Here is a 26,139-nt window from a genome sequence, read left to right on the forward strand (position 1 = left end):
GGAAGGATGGGGGAGGGGAGAAGGAGCGGAGGGGGGGGAAGGAGGGGGAGAGGGGAAAAGGAGCGGAGGGGGGGAAGGAGGGGGAGGGGAGAAGGAGCGGAGGGGGGGAAGGAGGGGGAGGGAGAGAAGGAGCGGAGGGGGGGAAGGAGGGGGAGGGGGAGAAGGAGCGGAGGGGGGGAAGGAGGGGGAGGGGAGAAGGAGCGGAGGGGGGGAAGGAGGGGGAGGGGAGAAGGAGCGGAGGGGGGGAAGGAGGGGGAGGGGGAGAAGGAGCGGAGGGGGGGAAGGAGGGGGAGGGGAGAGAAGGAGCGGAGGGGGGGAAGGAGGGGGAGGGGAGAAGGAGCGGAGGGGGGGAAGGAGGGGGAGGGGAGAAGGAGCGGAGGGGGGGAAGGAGGGGGAGGGGAGAAGGAGCGGAGGGGGGGAAGGAGGGGGAGGGGAGAAGGAGCGGAGGGGGGGAAGGAGGGGGAGGGCGAGAAGGAGCGGAGGGGGGGAAGGAGGGGGAGGGGAGAAGGAGCGGAGGGGGGGAAGGAGGGGAGGGGAGAAGGGCGGAGGGGGGGAAGGAGGGGGAGGGGAGAAGGAGCGGAGGGGGAAGGAGGGGGAGGGGAGAAGGGAGCGAGAGGGGGGGGAAGGAGGGGGAGGGGAGAAGGAGCGGAGGGGGTGAAGGAGGGGGAGGGAGAAGAGCGGAGGGGGGAAGGGGGGAGGGGAGAAGGAGCGGAGGGGGGGAAGGACGGGGGAGGGGAGAGAAGGAGCGGAGGGGGGGAAGGAGGGGGAGGGGGAGAAGGAGCGGAGGGGGGGAAGGAGGGGGAGGGGAGAAGGGCGGAGGGGGGGAAGGAGGGGGAGGGCGAAGACGGAGCGGAGGGGGGGAAGGAGGGGGAGGGAGAGAGGAGCGGAGGGGGTGAAGGAGGGGGAGGGGAGAAGGAGCGGAGGGGGGGAAGGAGGGGGAGGGGAGAAGGAGCGGAGGGGGGGAAGGAGGGGGAGGGGAGAAGGAGCGGAGGGGGGAAGGAGGGGGAGGGGAGAAGGAGCGGAGGGGGGGAAGGAGGGGGAGGGGAGAGAGGAGCGGAGGGGGGAAGGAGGGGGAGGGAGAAGGAGCGGAGGGGGGAAGGAGGGGAGGGGAGAAGGAGCGGAGGGGGGGAAGGAGGGGGAGGGGAGAAGGAGCGGAGGGGGGGAAGGAGGGGGAGGGGAGAAGGAGCGGAGGGGGGGAAGGAGGGGGGAGGGGAGAAGGAGCGGAGGGGGGGAAGGAGGGGGAGGGAGAGAAGGAGCGGAGGGGGGGAAGGAGGGGGAGGGGAGAAGGAGCGGAGGGGGGGAAGGACGGGGGAGGGAGAGAAGGAGCGGAGGGGGGGAAGGAGGGGGAGGGGAGAAGGAGCGGAGGGGGGGAAGGAGGGGGAGGGGAGAAGGAGCGGAGGGGGGGGAAGGAGGGGGAGGGGAGAAGGAGCGGAGGGGGGGAAGGAGGGGGAGGGGAGAAGGAGCGGAGGGGGAGGAAGGAGAGGGGAGGGGAGAAGGAGCGGAGGGGGGGAAGGAGGGGGAGGGAGAAGGAGCGGAGGGGGGGGAAGGAGGGGGAGGGGAGAAGGAGCGGAGGGGGGGAAGGAGGGGGAGGGGAGAAGGAGCGGAGGGGGGAAGGAGGGGGAGGGGAGAAGGAGCGGAGGGGGGGAAGAGGAGGGGGAGGGGAGAGAAGGAGCGGAGGGGGGGAAGGAGGGGGGAGGGGAGAAGGAGCGGAGGGGGGAAGGAGGGGGAGGGGAGAAGGAGCGGAGGGGGGAAGGAGGGGGAGGGGGAGGAAGGAGGGGAGGGGAAGGAGGGAGGGGGAAGGAGCGGAGGGGGGGAAGGAGGGGGAGGGAGAAGGAGCGGAGGGGGGGAAGGAGGGGGAGGGGAGAAGGAGCGGAGGGGGGGGAAGGAGGGGGAGGGGAGAAGGAGCGGAGGGGGGGAAGGAGGGGGAGGGGAGAAGGAGCGGAGGGGGGAAGGAGGGGAGGGGAGAAGGAGCGGAGGGGGGAAGGAGGGGGAGGGGAGAAGGAGCGGAGGGGGGGAAGGAGGGGGAGGGGAGGGGAGGGGAGGGGGAGGGAGGAGGGAGGGGAGAAGGATGGGAGGGGAGGGGGAGGGGGGAGGAGGGTGGAGGGGAGGGGAGAAGGAGGGGAGGGGGGGCGGAGGATGGTGGCAGGGGAGGAGAGGGGAGGAAGGGGAGGAAGGAGAGGGGAGGGATGGGAAGGGAGAGGAAGGGGAGGGGAGGGGGGATGGAGGGGGGAAGGAGAGGGGAGGGATGGGGGGGAGAGGGGAAGGAGAGGGGAGGGGGAAGGAGAGGGGGGGAGGGGGAGAAGGGGGGGAGGGGGAGAGGGGGGAAGGGGGGAGGGGGAAAGGAGAGGGGGGGGAGGGGGAGAGGGGGGAAGGGGGGAGGGGGGAAAGGAGGAGGGGAGAGGAGGGAGAGGGGGGAGGGGGAAGGAGAGGGGAGGGGAAGAGGGGGGAAGGAGAGAGGGGGGAGGGGGAAAGGAGAGGGGAGGGGGGAGAGGGGGGAAGGAGAGAGGGGGGAGGGGGAAAGGAGAGGGGAGGGGGGAAGAGGGGGGAAAGAGGGGGGAGGGGGAAGGAGAGGGGAGGGGGCGAGGGGGGGAAGGAGAGGGGAGGGGTGAAGGGGGTGAAGGAGGGGAGGGGAGGGAGGGGGGAAGGAGGGGTGAGGGGGAGGGGGGAAGGAGGAGGGGGGAGAGGGGAAGGAGAGGGGAGGGGGGAAGGAGAGGGGGGGAAGGAGAGAGGGGGGCGGGGGGAAAGGAGAGGGGGAGGGGGGGAAGGAGAGAGGGGGGAGGGGGAGGGGGAGAGGGGGAAAGGAGAGGGGAGGGGGGGAGGGGGAGAGGGGGGAAGGAGAGAGGGGGGAGGGGAGAGGGGAGGGGCGGAGGGGGTAAGGAGGGGAGGGGGGAGGGGGGGAAGGAGGGGAGGGGGAAGGAGGGGAGAGGGGGAGGGGGGAAGGAGGGGGAAAGGAGGGGGAAAGGAGGGGGGAGGAGGGGGGGAGGAGGGGAGGCGGAGAGGGGGGAGGGGGAGCGCGAGGAGAGGGGGAGGGGGGAGGGGAAGGGGGAGCGAGAGGAGGGGGGGAGGGGGGAGGGGGAGGGGGGAGGGGGAGGGAGAGGGGAGGGAGGGGGGAGGGAGGAGGACGAGGGTGGCAGGAGAGGGGAGGGAGGAGGAGGGGGAGGGTGGCAGGAGAGGGGAGGGGGGATTGAGGTGGGAGAAGGGGAGGAGGGAAGAGGGGGAAGGGGGGAAGGAGGGAAGAGGGGGAAGGGGGGGAAGGGGGGGAATGAGGGGAGGGGAGGGAACGAGGGGGGAACGAGGGAGGAGGGGGAAGGGGGGAATGAGGGAGGAGGGGGGGAACGAGGGAGGAGGGGGAAGGGGGGGGAGGAGGGGAGGGACGAGGGAGGAGGGGCAAGGGGGGGAGGAGGGGAGGGGAGCGAGGGGGGGAAGGAGGGGGGAGAGGGAAAGGAGGGAGAGGGGAGGAGGGGGGAGAGGGAAGGAGGAGGAGGGAGGAGGGGGGAGAGGGAAGGAGAGAGGAGGTGGGAGAGGGAAGGAGGGGAAGGAGGGGGAGAGGGAAGGAGGGGAAGGAGGGGGAGAGAGGAGGGGGGAAGAAGGGAGGGGGGAGGAGGGGGGAGAGGGGAGGGGGGAAGGAGGAGGGGAGGTGGTAGAGCGGAGGGGGAGAGAAGGAGGGGGAAGGAGAGGGAGGAGGAGGAAGGGGAGGGAAGGAGGGGGAGAGGAGGGGAGGGGGGAAGGGGAGGGAAGGAGGGGGAGAGGGGAGGGTGGAAGGTGGGGTGAGGGGAGGGTGGAAGGTGGGGTGAGTGAAGGGCGGGGAGGGGGGAGGAGGGGAGGGGGGGAGGGGGAGAAGGGAGGGGGGAAGGAGGGGGGAGAGGGGAGGGTAAAGGAGGGGGGAGAGGGGAGGGTAAAGGAGCGGGGAGGGGGAGAAGGGAGGGGGGAAGGAGGGGGGGGAGGAGGGGGGAAGGAGGGGGGGAGAGGGGGGAAGGAGGGGGGGGAGAGGGGGAGGAGAGGGGAGGGTAAAGGAGCGGGGAGGGTAAAGGAGCGGGGAGGGGGAAGGAGCGGGGGGGAGGGGGGAAGGGGGAAGGAGGGGGGAGGGAGGGGAAGGAGAGGGGAGGGGGGGGAAGGGGGAAGGAGGGGGGAGGGGGGGAAGGAGAGGGGAGGGGGGGAAGGGGGAAGGAGGGGGGAGGGGGGAAGGAGGGGGGAGGGGGGGAAGGAGAGGGGAGGGGGGAAGGAGAGGGGAGGGGGAGAAGGAGGGGGGAGGGGGGAAGGAGAGGGGAGGGGTTGAAGGGGAGGGGGAAGGAGAGGGGGAAGAGGGGGGAAGGAGAGGGGAGAGTGGAGGGGGGAGGAGGAGGGGGGAGGGGGGAAGGAGAGGGGGAGGAGGGGGAGGGGGGAAGGATGAGGGGAGGGGATGATGGAGGGGGAGAGGGGAGCGAGGGGGAGAGGGGAGGAGAGGGGAGGGGGGGAAGGAGAGGGGAGGGGGGAAGGAGGGGGAAGGAGAGGGGAGGGGGGAAGGAGGGGGAAGGAGGGGGGAGGGGGGAAGGAGAGGGGGAGGGGGGAAGGAGGGGGGAGGGGGGAAGGAGAGGGGAGGGGGGAGAGGGGGAAGGAGGGGGGAGGGGGGGAAGGAGAGGGGAGGAGAGGAGAGGGGAGGGGGGGAAGGAGAGGGGAGGAGAGGAGCGGGGAGGGGGGAAGGAGGGGGAGGGGGGAAGGAGGGGGAGAGGGGGGAAGGAGAGGGGAGGAGAGGAGAGGGGAGGGGGGAAGGAGGGGGGAAGGAGGGGAGGAGGGGGGGAAGGAGAGGGGAGGGGGGGAGGGAGGGAAGGAGAGGGGAGAGGGGGGGAAGAAGAGGGGAGGGGGCGAGGGGGGAAGGAGAGGGGAGAGGGGGGGAAGGAGAGGGGAGGGGGGAAGGGGAGGGGGACAGGGGGGAAGGAGAGGGGAGAGGGGAGGGGGAAGGAGCGGGGAGAGGGGAGGGGGAAGGAGCGGGGGAGGGGGGAGAGAGGGGAGGGGGAAGGAGCGGGGGAGGGGAGGGAGGGGGGGGAGAGGGGAGGGGGAAGGAAGGTGGGGGAGGGGGCAGAGGGGAGAGGGGAGGGGGAAGGAGCGGGGGAGGGGGGAGAGGGGAGGGGGGAAGGAGCGGGGGAGAGGTGAGGGGGAAGGGGAGGGGGAAGGAGCGGGGGAGGAGGGGAAGGAGCGGGGGAGAGGGGAGGGGGAAGGAGCGGGGGAGGGGGGAGAGGGGAGGGGGAAGGAGGGGGGAGGGGGCAGAGGGGAGGGGGAGAAGGAGCGGGGGAGGGGGCAGAGGGGAGGTGGAAGGAGCGGGGGAGGGGGGAGAGGGGAGGGGGAAGGAGCGGGGGAGAGGGAAGGGGTGAGAGGGGAGGGGGGGAGAGGGGAGGGGGAAGGAGCAGGGGGAGAGGGGAGGGGGAAGGAGGGGGGAGGGGGGAGAGGGGAGGGGGAAGGAGCGGGGGAGGGGGGAGAGGGGAGGGGGAAGGAAGGGGGGAGGGGGGAGAGGGGAGGGGGAAGGAGGGGGGAGAGGGGAGGGGGAAGGAGCGGGGGAGGGGGGAGAGGGGAGGGGGGGAGAGGGGAGGGGGGAAGGAGCAGGGGGGAGAGGGGAGGGGGAAGGAGCAGGGGGGAGAGGGGGAGGGGGAAGGAGCAGGGGGGAGAGGGGAGGGGGAAGGAGCGGGGGAGGGGGGAGAGGGGAGGGGGAAGGAGCGGGGGAGGGGGGGAGAGGGGAGGGGAAGGAGCGGGGGAGGGGGAGAGGGGAGGGGGGGAAGGAGCGGGGGAGGGGGGAGAGGGGAGGGGGAAGGAGCGGGGGTGGAGGGGGGAGGGGGAAGGAGAGGGGGGAGAGGGGAGGGGGAAGGAGCGGGGGAGGGGGAAGGAGCGGGGAGAGGGGAGGGGGAAGGAGCGGGGAAGGAGCGGGGGAGGGGGGAGGGGAAGGAGCGGGGAAAGGAGCGGGGGAAGGAGCGGGGGAGGGGGGAGAGGGGCGGGGGAGAGGGGAGAGGGGAGGGGGAAGGAGCGGGGGGGGGAGAGGGGAGGGGGAAGGAGCGGGGGGGGGAGAGGGGAGGGGGAAGGAGCGGGGAGAGGGGAGGGGGAGGGGGGAGGAGGGGGAAGGAGCGGGGGAGGGGAGGGGGAAGGAGCGGGGAGGGGGGAGGGGGAAGGAGCGGGGGAGGGGGAAGTAGCGGGGAAGGAGCGGGGGAGGGGCTGAGGGTGAGGGGGGGAAGGAGCGGGGGAGGGGGGCGAGGGAAGGACCGGGGGAGGGGGGAGAGGGGAGGGGGAAGGAGCGGGGAAGGGGGGAGAGGGGAGGGGGAAGGAGCGAGGGGGAGGGGGAAGGAGCGGAGGGAGGGGGAGAGTGGAGGGGAAGGAGCAGGGAGGGGGGGAGAGTGGAGGGGGAAGGAGCGGGGGAGGGGGGAGGGGGAAGGAGCGGGGGAGGGGGGGTGAGGGGAGAGGAGGGGGGAGAGGGGAGGGGGAAGGAGGGGAGAGGCGAGGGGGAAGGAGGGGAGAGGGGAGGGGCAATGGAGGTGGAGAGGGGCGGGGGGAAGGAGTGGGGAGGGGGAGGGGGGAAGGAGGGGGGGAGTGGGAGGGCGGGAGGGGGAGGGGGGAAGGAGGCGGGAGGGGGGAGGGGGGAGAGGGGGCGTGAGAGGGGAGGGGGAAAGGAGAGGGGAGGGGGAAGGAGTGGGGAGAGATGGAGGGGAGGGGGAGAGGGGAAAGGGGAGAGGGGGGAAGGAGGGGAGAGGGGAAGGAGGGGGGGAGGGGGAGGGGGAGGGGAGGGGGGAATGAGGGGGGGAGGGGAGAGGGCGAGAGCGGGGAGTGGAGGGGGGAAGGAGAGGGGAGAGGAGTGGGGAGAGGGGGCAAGGAGGGGAGAGGGGAAGGAGGGGGGAGAGAGGAGCGGAAGGGGGAATGAGGGGGTAGGAGAGGGGGAGTGGAGGGGGAGAGGAGGGGGAAGGAGAGGGGAGAGGGGCGGGGGAAGGGAGGGAGGGGGGAATGAGGGGGAGAGGGAGGGGGGAATGAGGGGGGAGGGGAGGGCGAGAGAGGGGGGAGTGGAGGGGGAGAGGAGGGGGGAAGGAGAGGGGAGAGGGGCAGGGGGAAGGAGGGGGGAGGGGGGTTGAGAGAGGGGGGTGTGAGAGGAGGGGGGAGGGAGGGGGTGAAGGAGGGGGGAGAGGGGGAGGGGAGGGGAGGGTGAAGGAGGGGAGGGGGGAGAGAGGGAGGGGAGGGGAGGGTGAAGGAGGGGAGGGGGGTAGAGAGGGAGGGAGGAGAGGGAGGGGAGGGGCGGGTGAAGGAGGGGAGGGGGGAGAGAGGAGGGGAGGGCGGAAGGAGGGGAGGGGGGATGGAGGGGGGAGAGGGGGGAGGGAAGGTGGGCAGGAGGGGGGAGGGGAGGTGGGAAGGAGAGGGGATGGGAGGGGGAGGGTGGAAGGACGGGGGGGTGTGGGGAAGGAGTGGGGAAAGGGGAAGAGGGGAAGGAGGGGAGGGGGAAGGAGCGGAGGGGGGAAGGAGGGGGGAAGGGGAGAGGGGAGGGTGGAAGAGAGGGGAGGGGGAAGGAGGAAGGAGGGGGAAGGAGGGTGGAGGGGGAAGGAGGGTGGAGAGGGGAGGGGGAAGGAGGGTGGAGAGGGGAGGGGGCAGGAGGGGGAGGGTGGAGAGGGGAGGGGGAAGGAGGGGGGAGGGTGGAGAGGGGAGGTGGGGGGGAGAGAGGGGGGGAGGGGGGTAGAGGAGGGGGGGAGGGGCGTGTAGAGGGGGGGTAGAGGAAGGGGGGGTGAGAGGGGGTAGAGAGAGAGGGGGGGAGGGTGGGAGGGGTAGGTGGGGGAGAGGAGGGGCGGGGGTGAGGGAAGGAGGGGGTGAAAGGGAGGGGGGGAGCCAGCAGACCCTCTCCCCTCTGCCGGCGATGGCTCCGCTGAGCTCCGTGCTGCTCCACGCACTGACATGCCGAGCGCAGCGCCCCGGTCAGCCCGAGCCCCGTCCTCCCGAGGCCGGGCCTGCGGCAGCTTGTGTCTGCCGATTGCGGCTGGCCAGGCCCGGTTGTCTTGGTAACCCTCCTCCCCACCTCCGGATCTCCGGGTCCGGGCCTGGGCCTGAGCGGCTTGAGACTGCCGATTGCGGCTGTTGAGCCCGGTTGCCAGGGTAACCCTCTTCGCTCCCCCCCCCCCCGCTAACCTCGCTTCCCTCTGGCCGCGCTCTGTGTGGAGGTGCGCGTGCACTGTGCAGCGCTGAGCGCGAATGAAGTGCGAGGATCTTGCAGTGAGCCCAGCCAGCCTTTACCAAGATGGCTGGCCGCTGGTTCGGAATCGGGCCCAGCGGGGGGTGTGGGGGTTGAGGGGTGGGAGCAGCTTGCCACAAAACAATTGCCTATGGTCCAGCATGGCTGGCAACAGACGCCCAGGCTTCGAGGCCTACCTGCAAAAATGGGGAAAGGTAGGATAATTAATGAGATTTGATAAAAGATTTAGAAAGTAATTAACTTTTTAAAAAAAACAATATGTGTTTTAAAAGCAACTTTTTTTTTCAAGACGCAGAAAGCTGGAAAAAGAAAAGAAAAGTTTGTAATCAAGATGGCGGCGACTCACCTCAGTTCAGAACGATAAGGCCCGCCCACACATGCACCGATTGGTCGACCGTCAGTTCACCGAAGCATAGCATTGGTCAATCGTCCCGTCACTCATCTCTAAGAGGGCCCGCCTGCACACGCCAGGAACCCGCCCCTGCCACGCAGCGATTGATCGACCGTCGGGTCGCTCGACCATAAGATTGGTCGACCTCGACGTCACTCAATGCTAATGAGCAGGTAATGAGTGGAATTTTGAACGTTTTTTGGATACCGCGGGCACAATTTTTGCCTCAGCGAAACGTAAACATGCTTACGACCGTTCTGGAATCGTAAGCTTTCTTTTGATGTAACACACGTGTAGATACGCTCTATAACTTTTGATTGTATAGCCGGACAGAGAGGCAAACAGAGAGACAGACAGACATATCCTTTTATATATATAGATTGTGCTTTTAGCATTTGGACACCTGGCCCGACACGGATTATACGCCGTTCTTAAAATATGATCTATTGCTATTCTATTTTGTGTACCTGCTATATTGTAACCAATGTTCGATAAATACTTAGTGCAACATTTAGGATGTTTGCAGGACATTTTCCTATTGTACAATGTGTGAATCTTGAGTTGACATGGTGCTGCACCTTCGTCTTTCTGCTTTCTTTGAAATATGCAAAGGCCCGCCATATGTGGTCAGAGGCGATTCAAAGGCGATTGCAGCTGGCTCTGAAGAAACATCCTACAGGAATCTGGAAAAGTCTATGGTGAGGTGTCTGCTATTCCCGATGAGCAATTGTGTACAGTTTTGGTCTCCTTACCTAAGGAAGGACATAATTGCCACTGACGGAGTGCAACGAAGGTTTACTAGGCATTGCCCTATGAGAAGAGATTGAGTAGACTAGGCCTATATTCTCTGGAGTTTAGAAGAATGAGAGGTGATCTCTTTGAAACATGCAACATTCTTACAGTGCTTGACAGGGTAGATGCAGGGAGGATGTTTCTCCTGGCTGGGGAGTCTAGAACCAGGGGTCACAGTCTGATATTAAGGGATTGGCCATTTAGGACTGAGATGAGGAGAAATTTCTTTACTTGAGGGTGGTGAATCTTTGGAATTCTCTACCCCAGAGGGCAGTGGAGGCTCAGTCGTTGAATGTTTTGAAGACAGAGATCGATAAATTTGTGAATATTAACGGAATCAAGGGATATGGGGATAGTTCAGGAAAGTGGAGATGAGGTAGAAGATCAGCCATGATCTTATTGAATGGTGGAACAGGCTCGAAGGGCCAAATGGCCTACTCCTGCTGCTACGTGTTATGTTCTTGTTATGTAATTCATTGTAGCTCTGTGTAATGGGAATCCCCATTGCAGAGCTGCTGTGATTTCAACAAGCTTCCTAAACAGGCAATCGCATTGAAGAATCCTCACAGACCACAAACCAGAAAATGAAAAGTAACTTTTTTCCACACATTTAAAATATGTGACAGAGAGCGAAATAAAGAGTGCGACTTTCACATGGAGATAATGTAGAAACTGAAATATTATGAACAAACTTAAAAAAACATCTATAGTTTGAAAAAACATTTTTTTATCCTAATGGAGAAATTTGACTGTCTACAAATGAAAAAAATAGTTATCAGGGCTTGAACGTTTGTTTAGCAATCACTATGCTGTTAAAACCCCAATTGCACATTTTCCAACAACGCTTAACATTTAGTGGAGTTCTGAAAAGGGATATTAGTGCGGAAAATACAAATTTTCGGCATTTGCCCTGAGTTCAATGATTGCACTGATTGCTGGATAAGGGGGGTGGGTGGCCCACGGTGCAACCAGTGTCGGACAGTGAACGACTGAACGCAGCTTCAGGATTTCTGTGTTTAGATGCGCATGTGCTAAATCCTGCACTTGCAGTCAGATTCAGAGGGTTAATGATGGCGAACAATGACAGTTCTCCGTCATAACTAATCAAAAATTCCAGGTGAATATCTTTCTTTTGAACAACAGATGCATTACACCATATAATCCACAATGTATTTTACCTGTACTAGGGTGAAACTATGTTGTACCAGGCCTTTGCCTTTAAGCCTACAAAGTTTAGTTGCTATTGGTTGGCGATCCAGAGATTAACGTAACAGTAATTGTTGTTGGTGAGGGAAGCAAGTTTGCAGATGGGTGAATGGTTTTGAATCTCCCAGTCCAGCTCACAATAAATCAGGATTAAATGACTACCTGTCTTTCTCTCTTTATATATACTTTGTATACTTTGAGACTTGTTCAAACCGTTTATTTATGGATGATAAATTATGTCGAGACTGTTTCTGTCTGTCTGTTTGTCTTACTGTCTGTCTGCCTATCTATCAATCTGCCTACATGCCTACATGTCTATCTACCTAATTTTTTTCCATTCACGGGATGTGGGCTTCGTTTGCAAGGCCAGCATTAATTGCCCATCCCTAATTGCTCTTGAGAAGTTGGTGATGGGCCATCTTCTTGAACAGTCCATTTGTTGAAGATACTCCCACAGTGCTGTTAGGGAGGGCATTCCAACATTTTGACCCAGTGATGGTGAAGGAGCGGCGATATATTTCCAAGTCTGGAGTTCGACTTCGATTGGAGCTTGGGGGTGGTGGGGTTGTTATGCGGCTGTTGCCCTTGTCCTTCTAGCTGGTAAAGGTCATGGCTTTGTGTTGTGCTGCTGAAGATGTCTTGCCGAGTTGCTGCTGTGTATCTTGTAGATAAGAACATAAGAACATAAGAAATAGGAGCAGGAATAGGCGAACCGGCCCCTCGAGCCTACTCCACCATTCAATAAGATCATGGCTGATCTGATCCTAACCTCATATCTTCTATCACTCGCCATCCCACCCGAACCCATGTGATCTCCCGGGAGAGGCAAAAAACCAGGTAAAAAACCCAATGGCCAATTTGGGAGAAAAAATCTGGGAAATTCCTCTCCGACCCATCTAGGCGATCAAAACTCGTCCAGGAGATCACTCTGTCCCTATATTTTCTACAGTACTTACCTTCTGTAAAGGCGATCTCCACCCCAGCCAGGAACAGGAATAAAACCATCTCCTGAAATCTAACACAGAATTAGAACACAAGACGTCGGAGCAGAACCAGGCTACACGGCCCCTGGGCCCGCTCCACTACCCACAGGGCCATGACCATTCCGAACCTAGACTCATGTCCAATTTCCTGCCTGCTCCCCGAAACCCTTAATTCCCTTTACTTCTAGGAAACTATCTGATGCGCTATCAATTACTCATAAAAGACGGAGAGTTAGGAGAGTAACTAAAGGCTTTTATTAGCAAAGAACAGAGCATGCCTCTCGTGGTTGACTGGGTTCCAAGAAGGCAGGGGGCTGTAGGTCAATCACCTTTATACCTGGGCCTGTGGGTGGAGCCAGCCGAGACATGTTGAGGCATGCATAGGTACAACAGTGTGCAGCAACAACAACAATAGTGAATAACAATAACAGTGATTTACCACATTCACCCCTTGTTTAAAATTGAGTCCGGCGGGGTGAAGTGTACTAAAGGTTCGTGTAAGTAAGTCTATCAGGTGGCCTTGTATGCCGTCCTGATCGTCGTGGTGGCGGCGGTGATGGTGCAGCACCCAACGTTGAATCTGGCGTCTCATTGAGTGGTTGGGTGGTCAATGACGGGTCCTGGGGCTGCGGCATGCCATCTAGCGGGGTTGGGTTGTGGGTAGTGGTGGATGGGGTAGTGGTGGATGGCAATGGTAGCGTTTCAGGGGCACCCAAAGGTGCGAGATCTCGTGTGGGGGCTGTGTCCTCCCGCCCGTCCGGGTACGCTATGTAAGCATACTGGGGGTAGGCGTGGGTAGTGGTGGGTGGCGAGGGAGGTGTTTCGGGAGCACCCGAAGGTGCGAGGTCTCATATGGAGACTGTGTCCTCCCGCCCATCCGGGTACACCACGTAAGCATACTGAGGGTTGGCATGGAGGAGGCTCACCCTCTCGACCAGGGGGTCCGTCTTATGGGACCTCACGTGCTTCCGCAGTAGGACGGGTCCTGGAGAAGTCAGCCATGTCGGTAACGAGATCCCCAATGTGGACTTCCTGGGGAAGGAGAACATTCCCTCGTGAGGGGTAGCATTGGTGGCTGTACAGAGCAGTGACCGAATGGAATGGAGCACCGCAGGGAGGTCTTCCTGCCAGTGAGAGGTCGGAAGGCCCTTAGATTTCAAGTTTAAAAGGACTGCCTTCCAGACCGTCGCATTCTCCCTTTCCACCTGGCCATTCCCCCGGGGGTTGTAGCTGGTGGTCCTGCTTGTAGCGATACCTCTCGAGAGCAGGTACTGCCGGAGTTCGTCGCTCATAAAGGATGAGCCCCTGTCGCTATGAATATAGCTAGGGAAACCGAACAAGGTGAAGAGGTCATTCAGACATTTAATGACCGTGGTACTGGTCATGTCTGAGCAAGGGATGGCAAACGGGAAACGGGAGTACTCATCAATTATGTTGAGGAAGTACACATTGTGGTCAGAGGAGGGGAGGGGCCCTTTAAAATCAACGCTCAGCCGTTCAAAGGGGCGCGTGGCTTTGATCAGGCTTGCTCTGTCTGGCCTATAAAAATGCGGTTTGCACTCGGCACAGATTTGGCAGTTCCTGGTCATGGTCCTGACCTCCTCGATGGAGTAGGGCAGGTTACGGGATTTGATGAAGTGATAAAACCTGGTGACCCCCGGGTGGCAGAGGTCATTGTGGAGGGTCTTCAGTCTATCGACCTGCACGTTGGTGCATGTACCACGTGATAGGGCATCTGGGGGCTCATTGAGTTTCCCGGGCCGGTACAAGATATCATAATTGTAGGTGGAGAGTTCGATTCTCCACCTCGAGATCTTGTCGTTCTTGATTTTGCCCCTCTGCTTATTATTAAACATAAAAGCTACTGAACGCTGGTGAGTGAGCAGGGTAAATCGTTTTCTGGCCAGGTAATGCCTCCAATGTCGCACAGCTTCCATAATGGCCTGGGCCTCCTTTTCGACAGAGGAGTGTCGAATCTCGGGGCCCTGGAGGGTCCTTGAGAAAAAGGCCACGGGTCTCCCCGCCTGGTTAAAGGTTGCAGCTAGGGCAAAGTCGGATGCATCGCTCTCCACTTGGAAAGGGATGGACTCATCCACTGCGTGCATTGTGGCCTTCGCAATATCTCCTTTTATGAGAGTGAAGGCTGCACAGGCCTCTGCTGTCAGGGGGAAGGAGGTGGACTTGATGAGGGGTCTGGCTTTGTCCGCATAGTTGGACACCCACTGAGCATAGTACGAGAAAAACCCTAGGCATCTCTTCAGTGCTTTTTGGCAGTGGGGGAGGGGGAGCTCCATAAGGGGGCGCATCCTGTCGGGGTCGGGGCCGATGACTCCGTTCTCCACTACACAGCCAAGAATGGCAAGGCGCTTGGTACGAAACATACATTTGTCCTTGTTGTATGTTAGGTTCAGCCGCTGGGCCGTACGGAAGAATTTCTCTAGATTAACATCGTGGTCCTGCTGGTCGCGGCCGCAGATGGTGACGTTGTCTAGATAGGGGAAAGTGGCCTGGAGCGCGTTCTGGTCAACCATCCGGTCCACCTCCCGTTGGAAGACTGAAACCCTGTTGGTGACGCCGAAGGGAACTCTGAGGAAGTGGTAGAGACGACCGTCAGCTTCAAAAGCTGTGTACTGGCGGTTCTCAGCCCTGATGGGGAGCTGGTGGTATGCCGACTTCAGATCAATCATCGAGCACACCCGGCATTGTGCTATCTGATTGACCATGTCAGATATGCGGGGGAGTGGGTATGCATCTAGCTGGGTGTAGCGATTGATCGTCTGGCTGTAGTCAATAACTAGGCGCTGTTTTTCGCCAGTCTTCACTACCACCACTTGTGCTCGCCATGGGCTGGTGCTACTTTCAATAATCCCTTCCTTCAGGAGTCTTGCTACCTCGGATTTAATGAAGCTCCTATCCCCGGCACGCCTGCTTTTGGTAGCGATGGGCTTACAGTCGTGGGTGAGGTTAGCGAACAAGGAGGGGGGGGACTTTAAGGGTGGAGAGGCTGCAAATGGTGCACGGTGGGTGATTTAAAAGCTGCTGGCTGCAGACTGTGAGTGGGGGGAGGGGTCCATCGTATGCTAATGTGACACTCTTAAGGTGGCACTGAAAATCCAACCCCAGTAGAACGGCAGCGCAAAGATGGGGCAGGACCAGGAGTTTAAAATTTTTGTATTCTGTGCCCCTTATTGAAAGGGTCACTACACAGTAGCCACCGACGTCCGCTGACTGGGCTTTGGAAGCCAAAGAGATCCGATGTCGCGTCGGCAGGACCGGGAGAGAGTAACTACGCACCGTGTCAGGGTGGATAAAGCTTTCCGTGCTCCCGCTGTCAAAAAGGCAGGTAGTGGCGCGGCCGTTTACCGTAATGTCCATCATGGACCTGGACAGTTGATGAGGGAGAGTTTGGTCCAGCGTCACGGAGGCCAACGTATGGTCGAGCGAGTCGATGTGGTCATCAGATGAGGCGGTGGTTGAGTCCGGGTCCCCCGTGGTTGAAGTTGGAGACGTCCGAGATGGCGGACAAAATGGCGGCGCCCATGGTCCCGATCCCCACACGGCTGGGGGAGCCCAAGATGGCGGACAAGATGGCTGCCCCCACGGTTCGCACGCGGCGCTGCTGGCGTTAGCGGTTTTACCTTTGCAGGTGCTGACATAGTGTCCTTTCTTCCCGCAGCCGGAGCAGTTAGCGTTTCTTGCCGGGCAGCGTGCTCTGGGGTGTTTTGCTTGGCCACAAAAATAACATTTCTGTGCCTTGGACATTGCAGCAGCAGTTGAAGGTGGCGGTCCCATGACCCAAGGTTGTGGCGTCCACGTTGCGGAGCGGTTAGGGGAGAAGGCGTCCATATTCCTGTGGGCCGCGTCGAGCGAGAGCGCGAGGGACACTGCCTTTCTCAGGTCCATTTCTCCCTTTTCCAACAGTCTCTGCCGGGAGTAGTCGGACCTTTGACCCGCAACGAAAGCATCTCGGATCAGTCCCTCCGTGTGTGCTGCGGCTGGTACTTCTTTGCAATCGCAGTCTCGGCCGAGTATCCGTAGTGCCCGTAGGAAGGCCTCCACCGATTCCCCGGGCTGCTGTCTGCGGGATCTTAAGAGGTGCCTGGCATAGACCGTATTTACCGGGCATGCGTATTGCCCTTTTAGCAGATCGCTAGCCGCCGCGTAGGTCGTCGCGTCCTGGATTATGAGCAATTGATAGCGCATCAATTTTATTAGCAAAAACAAAATGTTGACAAACGCTGAACAGCAGCCTGCTGTTCAGCGTTTGGTGCAGCAGCCTGCTGTTCAGCATTTGTCGACATTTTGTTTTTGCTAATAAAATTGATGCGCTATCAATTACTCATAAAAGACAGAGAGTTAGGAGAGTAACTAAAGGCTTTTATTAGCAAAGAACAGAGCATGCCTCTCGTGGTTGACTGGGTTCCAAGAAGGCAGGGGGCTGCAGGTCAATCACCTTTATACCTGGGCCTGTGGGTGGAGCCAGCCGAGACATGTTGAGGCATGCATAGGTACAACAGTGTGCAGCAACAACAACAACAGTGAATAACAATAACAGTGGTTTACCACACTATCTATTTCTGTTTTAAATTTATTTAATGATGTAGCTTCCACAGCTTTCTGGGGCAGCAAATTCCACAAACCTACCACCCTCTGAGTGAAGAAGTTTCTCCTCATCTCAGTTTTGAAAGAGCAGCCCCTTATTCTAAGATTATTCCCCCTAGTTCTAGTTTCACCCATCATTGGGTACATCCTCACCGCATCCACCCAATCAAGCCCCTTCACAATCTTATATGTTTCAATAAGATCGCCTCTCATTCTTCTGAACTCCAATGAGTAAAGTCCCAATCTACTCAACCTCTCCTCATATGACCACCCCCTCATCACCGGGATTAACCGAGTGAATCTTCTTTGTATTGACTCGAGAGCAAGTATGTCTTTTCTTAAGTATGGACACCAAAACTGTATGCAGTATTCCAGGTGCAGTCTCACCAATACCTTGTACAACTGCAGCAATACCTCCCTGTTTTTATATTCTATCCCCCTAGCAATAAAAGCCAACATTCCATTGGCCTTCTTGATCACTTGCTACACCTGCATACTAACTGTTTGAGTTTCGTGCACCAGGACCCCCAGATCCCTTTGTACTACAGTACTTTCCAGTTTCTTGCCATTAAGATAATAACTTGCTCTACTATTTTTCCTGCCAAAGTGCATAACCTCACACTTTCCAGTATTGTATTCCATCTGCCAAATCTCTGCCCACTTACTTAGCCTGTCTATGTCCCTTTGCAGGTTTTTTATGTCCTCCTCACTCACTACTTTCCCTCCCATCTTAGTATCATCTGCAAACTTTGTTATGTTACACTCGGTCCCCTCCTCCAAATCGTTAATATAGATTATAAAGAATTGGGGACCCAGCACTGACCCCTGTGGTACAAATTGCAGCCATGGTGCACCAGTTGTGGAGGGTGTGAATGTTTAAGGTGTGGATAGGGATCAATCAAGCTGCTGCTTTGCCCTGGATTGTGTCGAGCTTCTTGAGTGTTGTTGGAGCTGCACTCACCCAGACAAGTGGACAGTATTCCAACACACTCCTGGCTAGTGCATTGATGATGGTGGGATGGCCTTGGGCGGGCAGCAGGTGAGTCACTGCCGAATACCCAGGATCTCCGACCTGCTCTTGTAGCAACAATATTTTTGTGGCTGGTCCAGTTAAGTTTCTGGTCAATGGTGACCCCCAGGATGTTAATGGTGAGGGATTGGGCGATGGTAATGCCGTTGAGTGTTAAGGAGAGGTGGTTAGATTCTCTGTTTTGGGAGATGGTTATTGCCTGGCACTTATGTAGCGTGAATATTAATTGCCACTTATCAGGCCAGGCCTAAATGTTGTCCAGTTCTTCTTGCATATGGGCATGAACTGCTATATTATCTGAGGAATTGCGAATGGAACTGAACACTGCACAATCATCAGCGAACATTCACACTTCTGACCTTATGATGGAGAGAAGATCATTGATGCAGTAGCTGAGGATGCTTGGGCCTAGGATACTGCTCCGAATATCTGCAGCAGCAATCTCCTGTGGCTAAGATTAATTGCCTCCTTGAACCTTCTTCCATCGTGCTACGTATGACTGGAGCCAACTTATCTTTCCCCCCCGATTACTATTGACTTCAATTTTATGAGGGATCCTTGATGCCACACTCGGTCAAATAGAGTTGCGATATCAAGAGCAATCACTCTCGCCTCACCTCTGCAATTCAAACCTTTTGTCCGTGTTTAGACCAAGGCAGTACAGAGGTTTGAGCCATGTGGTACTGGCGGAATACAAACTGTGCATGGGTGAGCAGGTTATTGGTGAGTAAGTGCCGCTTGATAGCACTGTTGACGAACAATTCCATCACTTTGCTGATGATGGAGAGTAAACTGATGGGCTGGTAATTGACTGGATTGGATTTGTCCTGGTTTTTGTGGACAGGACATACCGGGTCAATTCTCCATTTTGTCAGGTTGATGCCAGTTTTGTAGCTGTACAGGAACAGCTTGGCTAGAGGTGCGGCCAGTTCTGGAGCACAAGTTTCAGCACTGCTACTGGGATGTTGTCAGGGCTCATAGACTTTGCTGTATCCGGTGTTCTCAGCCATTTTTTGATATTACATATTGTCAGTTTACCCTCCCTCTCGCTCGCTCTCTTTCTGTCTCTCCTTATCCATCAAGAACATGCTCTGACAACTGAATAATTTCAGAATAGCAGAAGATATTGACTGATATACTCCTACACAGTTCTTGGAATTAAGAAATTCCTGATATTGGTTCTCAATTAGCCTTTAACCCTTCGAACCCGTGTCCTGTTTTCCTATTCTCAGTTTAATTTGAAGTACTTTCTGGATATATCTTTTACATACAATTTTTTATTCTCTATACCCAATAAGATCACTTTTAAATCTCTTCTTTTAAGGCGGGAAGTATAAGTTTCGTCATTGCTTCGACCATGGCTCAGCCCCATAACATTCATTGCTTATCTCTGCTCTGCCTCTCATAGTTCAATGTGTCCCTTGTCTCAAGTTTTCAGAACTGCACACAGTACTTGAGGAGTGCTCTGACCAGAGAACTGTACCATGTGGGCATGTCTTTTATGATTTGTACTGCATTGTTTTGTGTATAAGGGTCAGCATTCTCTTCGCATTGTGATTGCTGACCTTCAATGATTAGAGCTTCAGGTCTACTAGAATTCCAAGAACTGTTTTAAATACATCATTATCAATTTTCAGCAGCGTTCATGCAGTACATATATCAACCATTAGATGCCTTCCACGTTCAGTACTTTTAACTTGCATTTATATTCTAATTAAGGCACCCCACTTTAATAAGGATGTCAAGGCCTTGCAGAGGAGATTAAGCAGAATGATACCAGGGATGAGCGACTTCACTTATGGGGAGAGACTAGAAAAGTTGAGGTTGTTCTCCTTCGGGCTGAGAAGGTTAAGGGGAAGCTTAACAGAGATTTCATAATTATGAGGGGCTTTGATCGAGTTGATGGCGAGAAACTGCTTCCACTGGCAGCTGGGTCTGTCGCCAGTGGACACAGATTTAAGATAATTCGCGAATGAACCGGCGGAGATGAGAATTATTCTTACACAGAGAGCTTTAATAATCTGGAGTGCACTGCCTTAAAGGGTGGTGAAGGCAGATTCACTAGGAATTTTCAAAAGTAATTGGAAAGGGATGCAAAATGGGTGGTATTGCATCTTGCGTCTGTTATATGTCCCTTCCAATAATCAGTTCTATTGACTTCAATTTCAGACAGGCGTACAAGTGGCGAGTGATGTGATACCGCCTGTTGTGCACCTGCACCCAATTTGAATTTTATCCTGTTGATGTTTATATGTGAAATTACTTAATTAACGTTTTGTTACAGCTTTTGTAGAAAATGATGTAATCGCCTTTCCCTTTTAATTGTATTTACAGAACAAGTTTCTCAAGTCACTGTGTCGGCCAACAATTCAAACCCAGTAGAAAACGTTGATACCATTTTACTGACCTGTCACGCTTCAGGCTTTGTACAGTCACGGATTTGGTTTAAGGCTAACCGACCTGTCCAGGATAATGACAGAATAATAACTTCTCCAGACAATGTTACACTGACTATAATCAGAGTTAACAGAAACGATTCAGGAACATATAAATGTAATGCCAGGAACATTTATAGCAGCGATTCTGGATATACCATCCTGCAAATCATTTATAAGTATGCTGGGTGCCAAAAGGATTAGTTTGTATTATATATTAGTGATTATTTCAGTTTTACAAAAGCCACATGTTCTTGAATTTCTTGTAGATGGACCAGAAAAGTTCATTAATACCCTGTTTGGGTAGAAATTGGGAAAGCTCTTACATTTTATTGTTCTGCCCTAACAGTCCCAGCTGATCTACTTGAATGGTAGAATGTGACCAGTCTGTTAAAGATGTGACCAATTAAATCATTGACTCAATAAGATCCAATCATGGTGAGAAATATATTGTCAGGTTAATAATATCATAAACGAATTGTAGGAAATTTGCTGATGATACAAAGCAAGTTGTGAGGAGAACACAAAGTGTCTGAAAAGAGATATAGATAGGTTAAGTAGGGGGCAAAAAATTGGCAGATGGAACATAACATGGGAAATTGTGAGGTTATCCACTTTGGTAGGAAATATGAAAAAGCAAAGTATTATTTAAATGGAGGGAGTCTGTTTAATGCTGCGGTACAGAGGGATCTGGGTGTCCTCGTTCATGAAACACAAAAAGTTACCATGCAGGTACAACAAGTAATTAAGAAGGCAAATGGAATGTTGGTCCTTATTTCAAGGGGGATGGAGTATAAAAGTAGGGAAGTCTTGCTACAAATGTAAAGGGCGTTGATGAGACCACACCTGGAGTACTGCATAGAGTTTTGGATTTCTTATTTAAGGAAGGATATACTTGCATTTGAGGGAGTGCAGAGAAGTTTTACTAGGTTGATTCCTGAGATGAAGGGGTAGACATATCAGGCAAGGTTGAGCAGGTTGGGCCTATACTCATTGAAATTTAGATGAAAGAGAGGTGACCTTTAAGCAGCCCGCTTTATTGGCAACTCATCCAACAAATTATACATTTTCTTGCTCCACCACCGGCACACCACGGCTGCAGGGTGTACCATCTACAAGATGCTCTGCAGCAACTCGCCAAAGCTTCTTCAGCAGCACCTCCCAAACCCGTGACCTCTTCCACCTGGAAGGACAAGGGCAGCAGGCGCATGGGAACCTCCAAGTTCCCCTCCAAGTCACACACCATCCTGACTTAGAATTATATCACCGATCCTTCATCGTAGCTGGGTCAAAATCCTGGAGCTCCCTACCTAACAGCACTGCATGAACATTAAATTATCAACTCCCCTTTTGTGTTTCTAGCATGAAGCCAAGGTTTATGCACCTTTTACTGGTTTACAGACCAAAGACAACAGTCTTTCCCTAGTTACCTTCCTTTCACAATATTAACCGCTTCTATGGTATCTTCTCTTAAACTTCGCTGTTGCAGTCAAAACTATTTAGTTTTTGAGCCCTCATCTCATTCATATCCTCTCATCGCTGGCATCCTAGTGAAAGCCAAAACTGCACCCAATACTCTACCTATGGCCTGACGGATGTATTGTGCAGACTCATCATCACCTCCTTGATTTTTGTATTCAATACACTGATATACACAATAGCCAGAATTCTATTTGTCCTTGTTGTGGAGTTGCCAGTTGTAGTCCTGCTTTTAAGAATCGTGCAGCTGCAACCCAACATCACTCAGTTCCTGAATCTCATAATGAATCTACCATTTATCGCCGATTTTCCATTCAATTATTGGAATGGATAATAAGTAATGGTGTGTAACTGGCGGTCACTCCCCAATCGCCGGTTTTTACCATTAGCAAGTGCTGTAGTGGGTATCTCTAAATGTATGGTGGGATCAATGGCATAGTACCTGAACCAGCTTGTCGACCATGGAGTTGCACAGAGTTTTATTTAAAAGTGATAAAATTAATAATATAGGTTTCAACCATTGGCCTCATTTATTTTTTGCAGCAATTGAAACTTGAAACCAGTCAAACACTATGCAAATAAAATCTGAACTATATATTTCTGTTGCGATTACATATTGCTACCAAATTGCAATTGTCTCTGGCGTGTGATAACGTTCATTATTTTGTCTGTTTGCATTTTTCAGATCAAACCAATGACGACAATAACATAAGCAGTGGCGCCATAGCAGGGATAGTGATTGCTGCTCTTATGGTGTGTTTGATCAGCGGGAGCACTGCATGGTTGGTCAAAAGGAAAGCAGCCGGGTAAATATAGTATTCAGCTGTTACCAACATCTTGAATAGTTTTGTCCAAAGCCCGGTAGATTGAATTAAAATAGGTTTGAAAAAGTTGTTTCCAAATATTTCTATATCACAATTCAAATGTTTATAGTGATAAGGCATGTTTCCACGTTTAATAATTGATTTGTTTTCGGATTGATTGGAATCTGCCTCTGCAAACGTCTCATGCTGTAATTACACCCTCCCTCCACTGTTGATGCTGCAGTGCCTCAGTTTTGCGTCTCCCAAGCACTCAAGCTGTAGTACAGAGAAATATTTAGGCTTCCATCAACTTTGATGTGATTCCCAAATAGCCCCAAGTTTTAATATTTGACTATAAACAATAATATGCATGATAGGTTAAAATAAGGACACACTGTTAGACTTTGTACGGGTAACATGAATAATAACTCCATGTCCTGATCAAATTATTTGCTCTAGTGGGCTTGACGTGAAGTCTTGACTCCTGACATGGAGATCGACTTGTATGCATGAAATTTCTTGTTTCCGGTCAGAAAAACAGTTTCCTTTAATAATAGATTCTGAATAATTAGAATTTCTGTTGCAGATCATAGTTAATGAATGATTGCAATAAAATATTATCCTGAAAGTTCACATTTTGGTCTGTTGCACAACATTTATTTAGGATGAATGACCGAATGCAGGGGCAAAATGCTGCGAACATTAATTCAACGGTAAACAGTAAGTGAAATACTTCAGCATTTCAACGCTGCTGTGCCAATGTAGGTTTTAACAGTCCTTCTTGATTTCAAAGCAATTTAACTAAACACATATAAAGATTTTGAAGCGTTATGCTTGCAACGACCCCTGTTGCGTGCTTTGCAAAGGAAGTAATTGCATAGCATGCTTAATGCTAGTTTGGAAAAAATGACATAGAATATACAGGACAGAAACCGGCCATTCGGCCCAACCAGTCCGTGCTGGCGTTTATGCTCCACTCGAGCTTCCTCCCTGCCTTCCTCATCTAACTCTATCAGCATAACTCACTATTCCCTTCTCGCTCATACGTTTCTCTAGCATCCCCTTAAAAGACATAAGCACGTGTTTAGCACAATGTTCTGTTTAGCATAGCTCTTTCAACGCATGACTAAGATGGGTATGGTGAAAGGAAACAAACCTATATGCAAATTACATCTTAATGAAAATCCTTTAAGTTCCAATCTCTGTTTCTGGCTCCATTTTCATGTGATGGCCTCAGCATGCAGAGACTTGTATATTCCTTATACCAGCTGAGGAGCTCATAGAATTTTATAGAGATACACAATGGACAAAGAGATAAAAATTTTCCTGAAGCTCAAACAATTTATTTTGTTTTCACATTGGGTGTTCCATTTGTAATGTCAATCTGCTCGACTAACACAAAAATTACGAAGTTTTGGGGCTAAGTTTGTCCTTCTGCCTTAGCGTAAAAGGGGTGAATTTGGATTTATATGGAGAAATGTAAAAAGAGCTTCCGACTTTCATTCATTCATTTTGCTTCATCGCTCCACGTCACAATTCCTCCCAATAATTGGTGGGCTCCAACTGCACCATTTTGTCCTAAAATAGAATTTATTTCCCAGCAGCCTTAATTTGATAAGCACAGAATCCACGCAAAAACAGTAATAGAAGAATATTAAATAAAGTTGCAACTTCTTACAATGTGTGATTGCATTTTCATCTAGAATTGTTCATTGATTTAGAACTGAAGTACTTTCCTTGAAGAGGTTGGTGAGGAGGTTTGATAGAATGGTACCAGGGATGCGGGACTTCAGTTCCATGGAGACGCTAGAAAAGCTGGGATTGTTGTTCTTTGAGCTGAGAAGGCTAAGGGGAGATTTAACATGGGTGTTCAAAATCATCAAGAATTTTGCTAGAGAGAATATGAAGAAACTGTTCCAGTGGTAGAAGGTTCAATAACCAGAGGACAAAGATTCAGGCTTCTTGTCAAATGAGAAATCTGCCTGATGAGATTTTTTTAATGCAGTGAGTAGTTATGACCTGGAATGCACTGCCTGAAGGGATGCTGGAAGCAGATTCAATAGTACGTTTCGAAAGGGAATTGGATAAACAGTTGATGGGGAAAAAAAATGACAGGGCTCCAGGTAAGGGGCGGCAGAATGGGAATAATTGGATAACATGCTCAAACAGCTGGTACAGACACGATGTGCTGAATGGCTTCCTTCTGTGCTATATCGTTCTATGATTCTATTATTGTATTTTCAAGCTGATTGAATGTTTGATATTGCCACAGACATCTCCACTACAGTCGGTGAGAACTCAGCAGGGACCTATGAAAATATTCCAAGAAAGCAAAAGGCTGGTACATTTCTGTTAATATTCTACTATATTGGTGAGCTCAGTAAACTACAGGGAATCTATTCTTGTCTACAACCAGCGAAGTCAGGGTTCCTGCAGCAGCAGTAAACTGGAGTCACATATAACCAGAACAGTGTGGGGGGTGGCAGGCGATCTCGCCTCAGTGCATTAGTGGACCAGTTGGGGTTTTACGACAGTCCAAAAATGTATCTGGTGCTAGATAGAACATTGGGGTGAATTTTCAACAGGAACAAAAATCGGGCTGAGCGTAAAATGAGCGTTCGATTAACTATTGTCCTTTTTCCAACCGGCATTAAAAGTGAAAATTCACATCCTGCAATTTTGTTTGTGGGATGGATAATATAAACAAGCTCTTCTAACTTTTATCTCGGTATATATGGTGTTGGGCTAACCATTAATTCTGAAGCAACGACGAGGGATTCTTTGTGTAAATGTTTCCAATTTTTTTTGTCCAATTGATTTTGTACAGGAGGGAGCTCCGAAACCACTTGATGAAAACTCCACTTACATGGTAAGGAAATTCTTAATTTTATTCCTGCAAAATATTCACTTTCAGTTTTTTTAAATGTAATTTCAGTTCTCTTTTGATGTGCTCCATATCGCGGCCAATCTGTTAGCTAAAAAGAACAATTTCTTCACTTTTAACAGGGATTACAGCTGCAAGATCATTCAGTTTACAGTGATCTGATGAGGTTAGTGGGTAGAAAAAATTACAACTGCTCCACCATGTTGCGAAACCCCCCCGAAATATAGACATTTCATTTGTTCCCAGGATAGGAGTTTCACGTGTTTAGGCAGTGTTGATGTCTGATCCCCAAGTGCTCTAACAGCATTACCTATCCACCATGTAGAGCAGGACTGGTGAGAGATATAGATTGGATTGGGTGACACGATTCTTTCCCAAAAGGACATGACTCAACCAGTTGGGTTGAACAACAAATACAATTTCACAACATTTTTCTGCTGCTAGCTCACAAATTACCTGTTATATTGAATACAATTCCAGAGGCTGCTATGGTGAGCTTTGCACTCTAGTCTCCTGGGAGACCCGTCCTCTCGGATAACGTGCCCTATTTGAGAATAAAGTATGTAATAATTGATTATATCTTGAGTGCACCAAATATCGATATTTGGCTTATTGCTATATATCTTGTTATGTGGCACCAAAGACTTCAAACAAACCACTATTACAACTGAGAATTCTGATTTAATTTATTTATTGTAAAGCTTACGACTTGTGATATTCCCCTATAGTAAAGGGAACTTGTTGTGCTGTAAGGAGCACAAAAGACCTTGATCGAGCAAGATTCCTGTTTGTTCTGTGCTTTTTCAGAAATCTCATGAGATGGTGGGCTTGGGGGTGGGGAACGCTACTATTCATTTAACGTTCTGGAAGTGGAGAGCGGGAAAACAGTGTTTCTGCTATTGGTCATCTACAGATCATATGTGGCAGTGTGTGGGCCTGTCCGCTCCTGCTTCTCCACGTGCTGTCACAACTGTACTCTTCTACTCTAATCAATCCACTGCTGAGCAATGCCACTGGAGAGCCGCTATTTTCTACATACATTCTAAGAAGACGTTGAATCTGTCCTGTAATAGCCATGTATTGCACGTGTGCATCACACAAAAAAATCATTAATTATTTCAAATTTACAACAGTCAAGCACATTGTACTTTTTGAGAACCTCTCACATCTTCATTCCCAGTGAATTCAGCGGCTTTGTGCAATAGCTCACACCGAACATCCCACTGCACCCTTGAAGGAGCATATATTGCCGCTTCACATCAGCAATGAAATCTGTTGCTATTTCCCAACTGCAGCATATTTCACTGAATTTGCTCATACATACTTAGAGTCATGTTTTCCCATAATTT

General features: G+C 53.6%; 1 protein-coding gene across 2 annotated transcripts in view; it reads left to right on the forward strand.

Moving 5' to 3' along the window:
* Window positions 1–26,139, forward strand: part of LOC147109897 (uncharacterized) — a 37,782-nt gene that overhangs the window by 9,263 nt on the left and 2,380 nt on the right. Inside the window, exons 4-8 of one of the 2 annotated variants that reach the window (XM_086003931.1) lie at window positions 21,789–21,909; window positions 22,571–22,626; window positions 24,179–24,243; window positions 24,734–24,775; window positions 24,913–24,956. In XM_086003931.1, the coding sequence (XP_085860057.1) occupies window positions 21,789–21,909; window positions 22,571–22,626; window positions 24,179–24,243; window positions 24,734–24,775; window positions 24,913–24,956 (328 nt within the window). Of the gene's footprint in view, window positions 1–21,788; window positions 21,910–22,570; window positions 22,627–24,178; window positions 24,776–24,912; window positions 24,959–26,139 lie in introns of those variants that run through there. The other variant, XR_015080367.1, reaches the window with a different exon arrangement.

This window comes from Somniosus microcephalus, chromosome 12 (genome assembly GCF_052327205.1).
Source record: "Somniosus microcephalus isolate GS21.2 chromosome 12, FLI_Smic_1.0, whole genome shotgun sequence".
Classification (NCBI taxonomy): domain Eukaryota; kingdom Metazoa; phylum Chordata; class Chondrichthyes; order Squaliformes; family Somniosidae; genus Somniosus; species Somniosus microcephalus.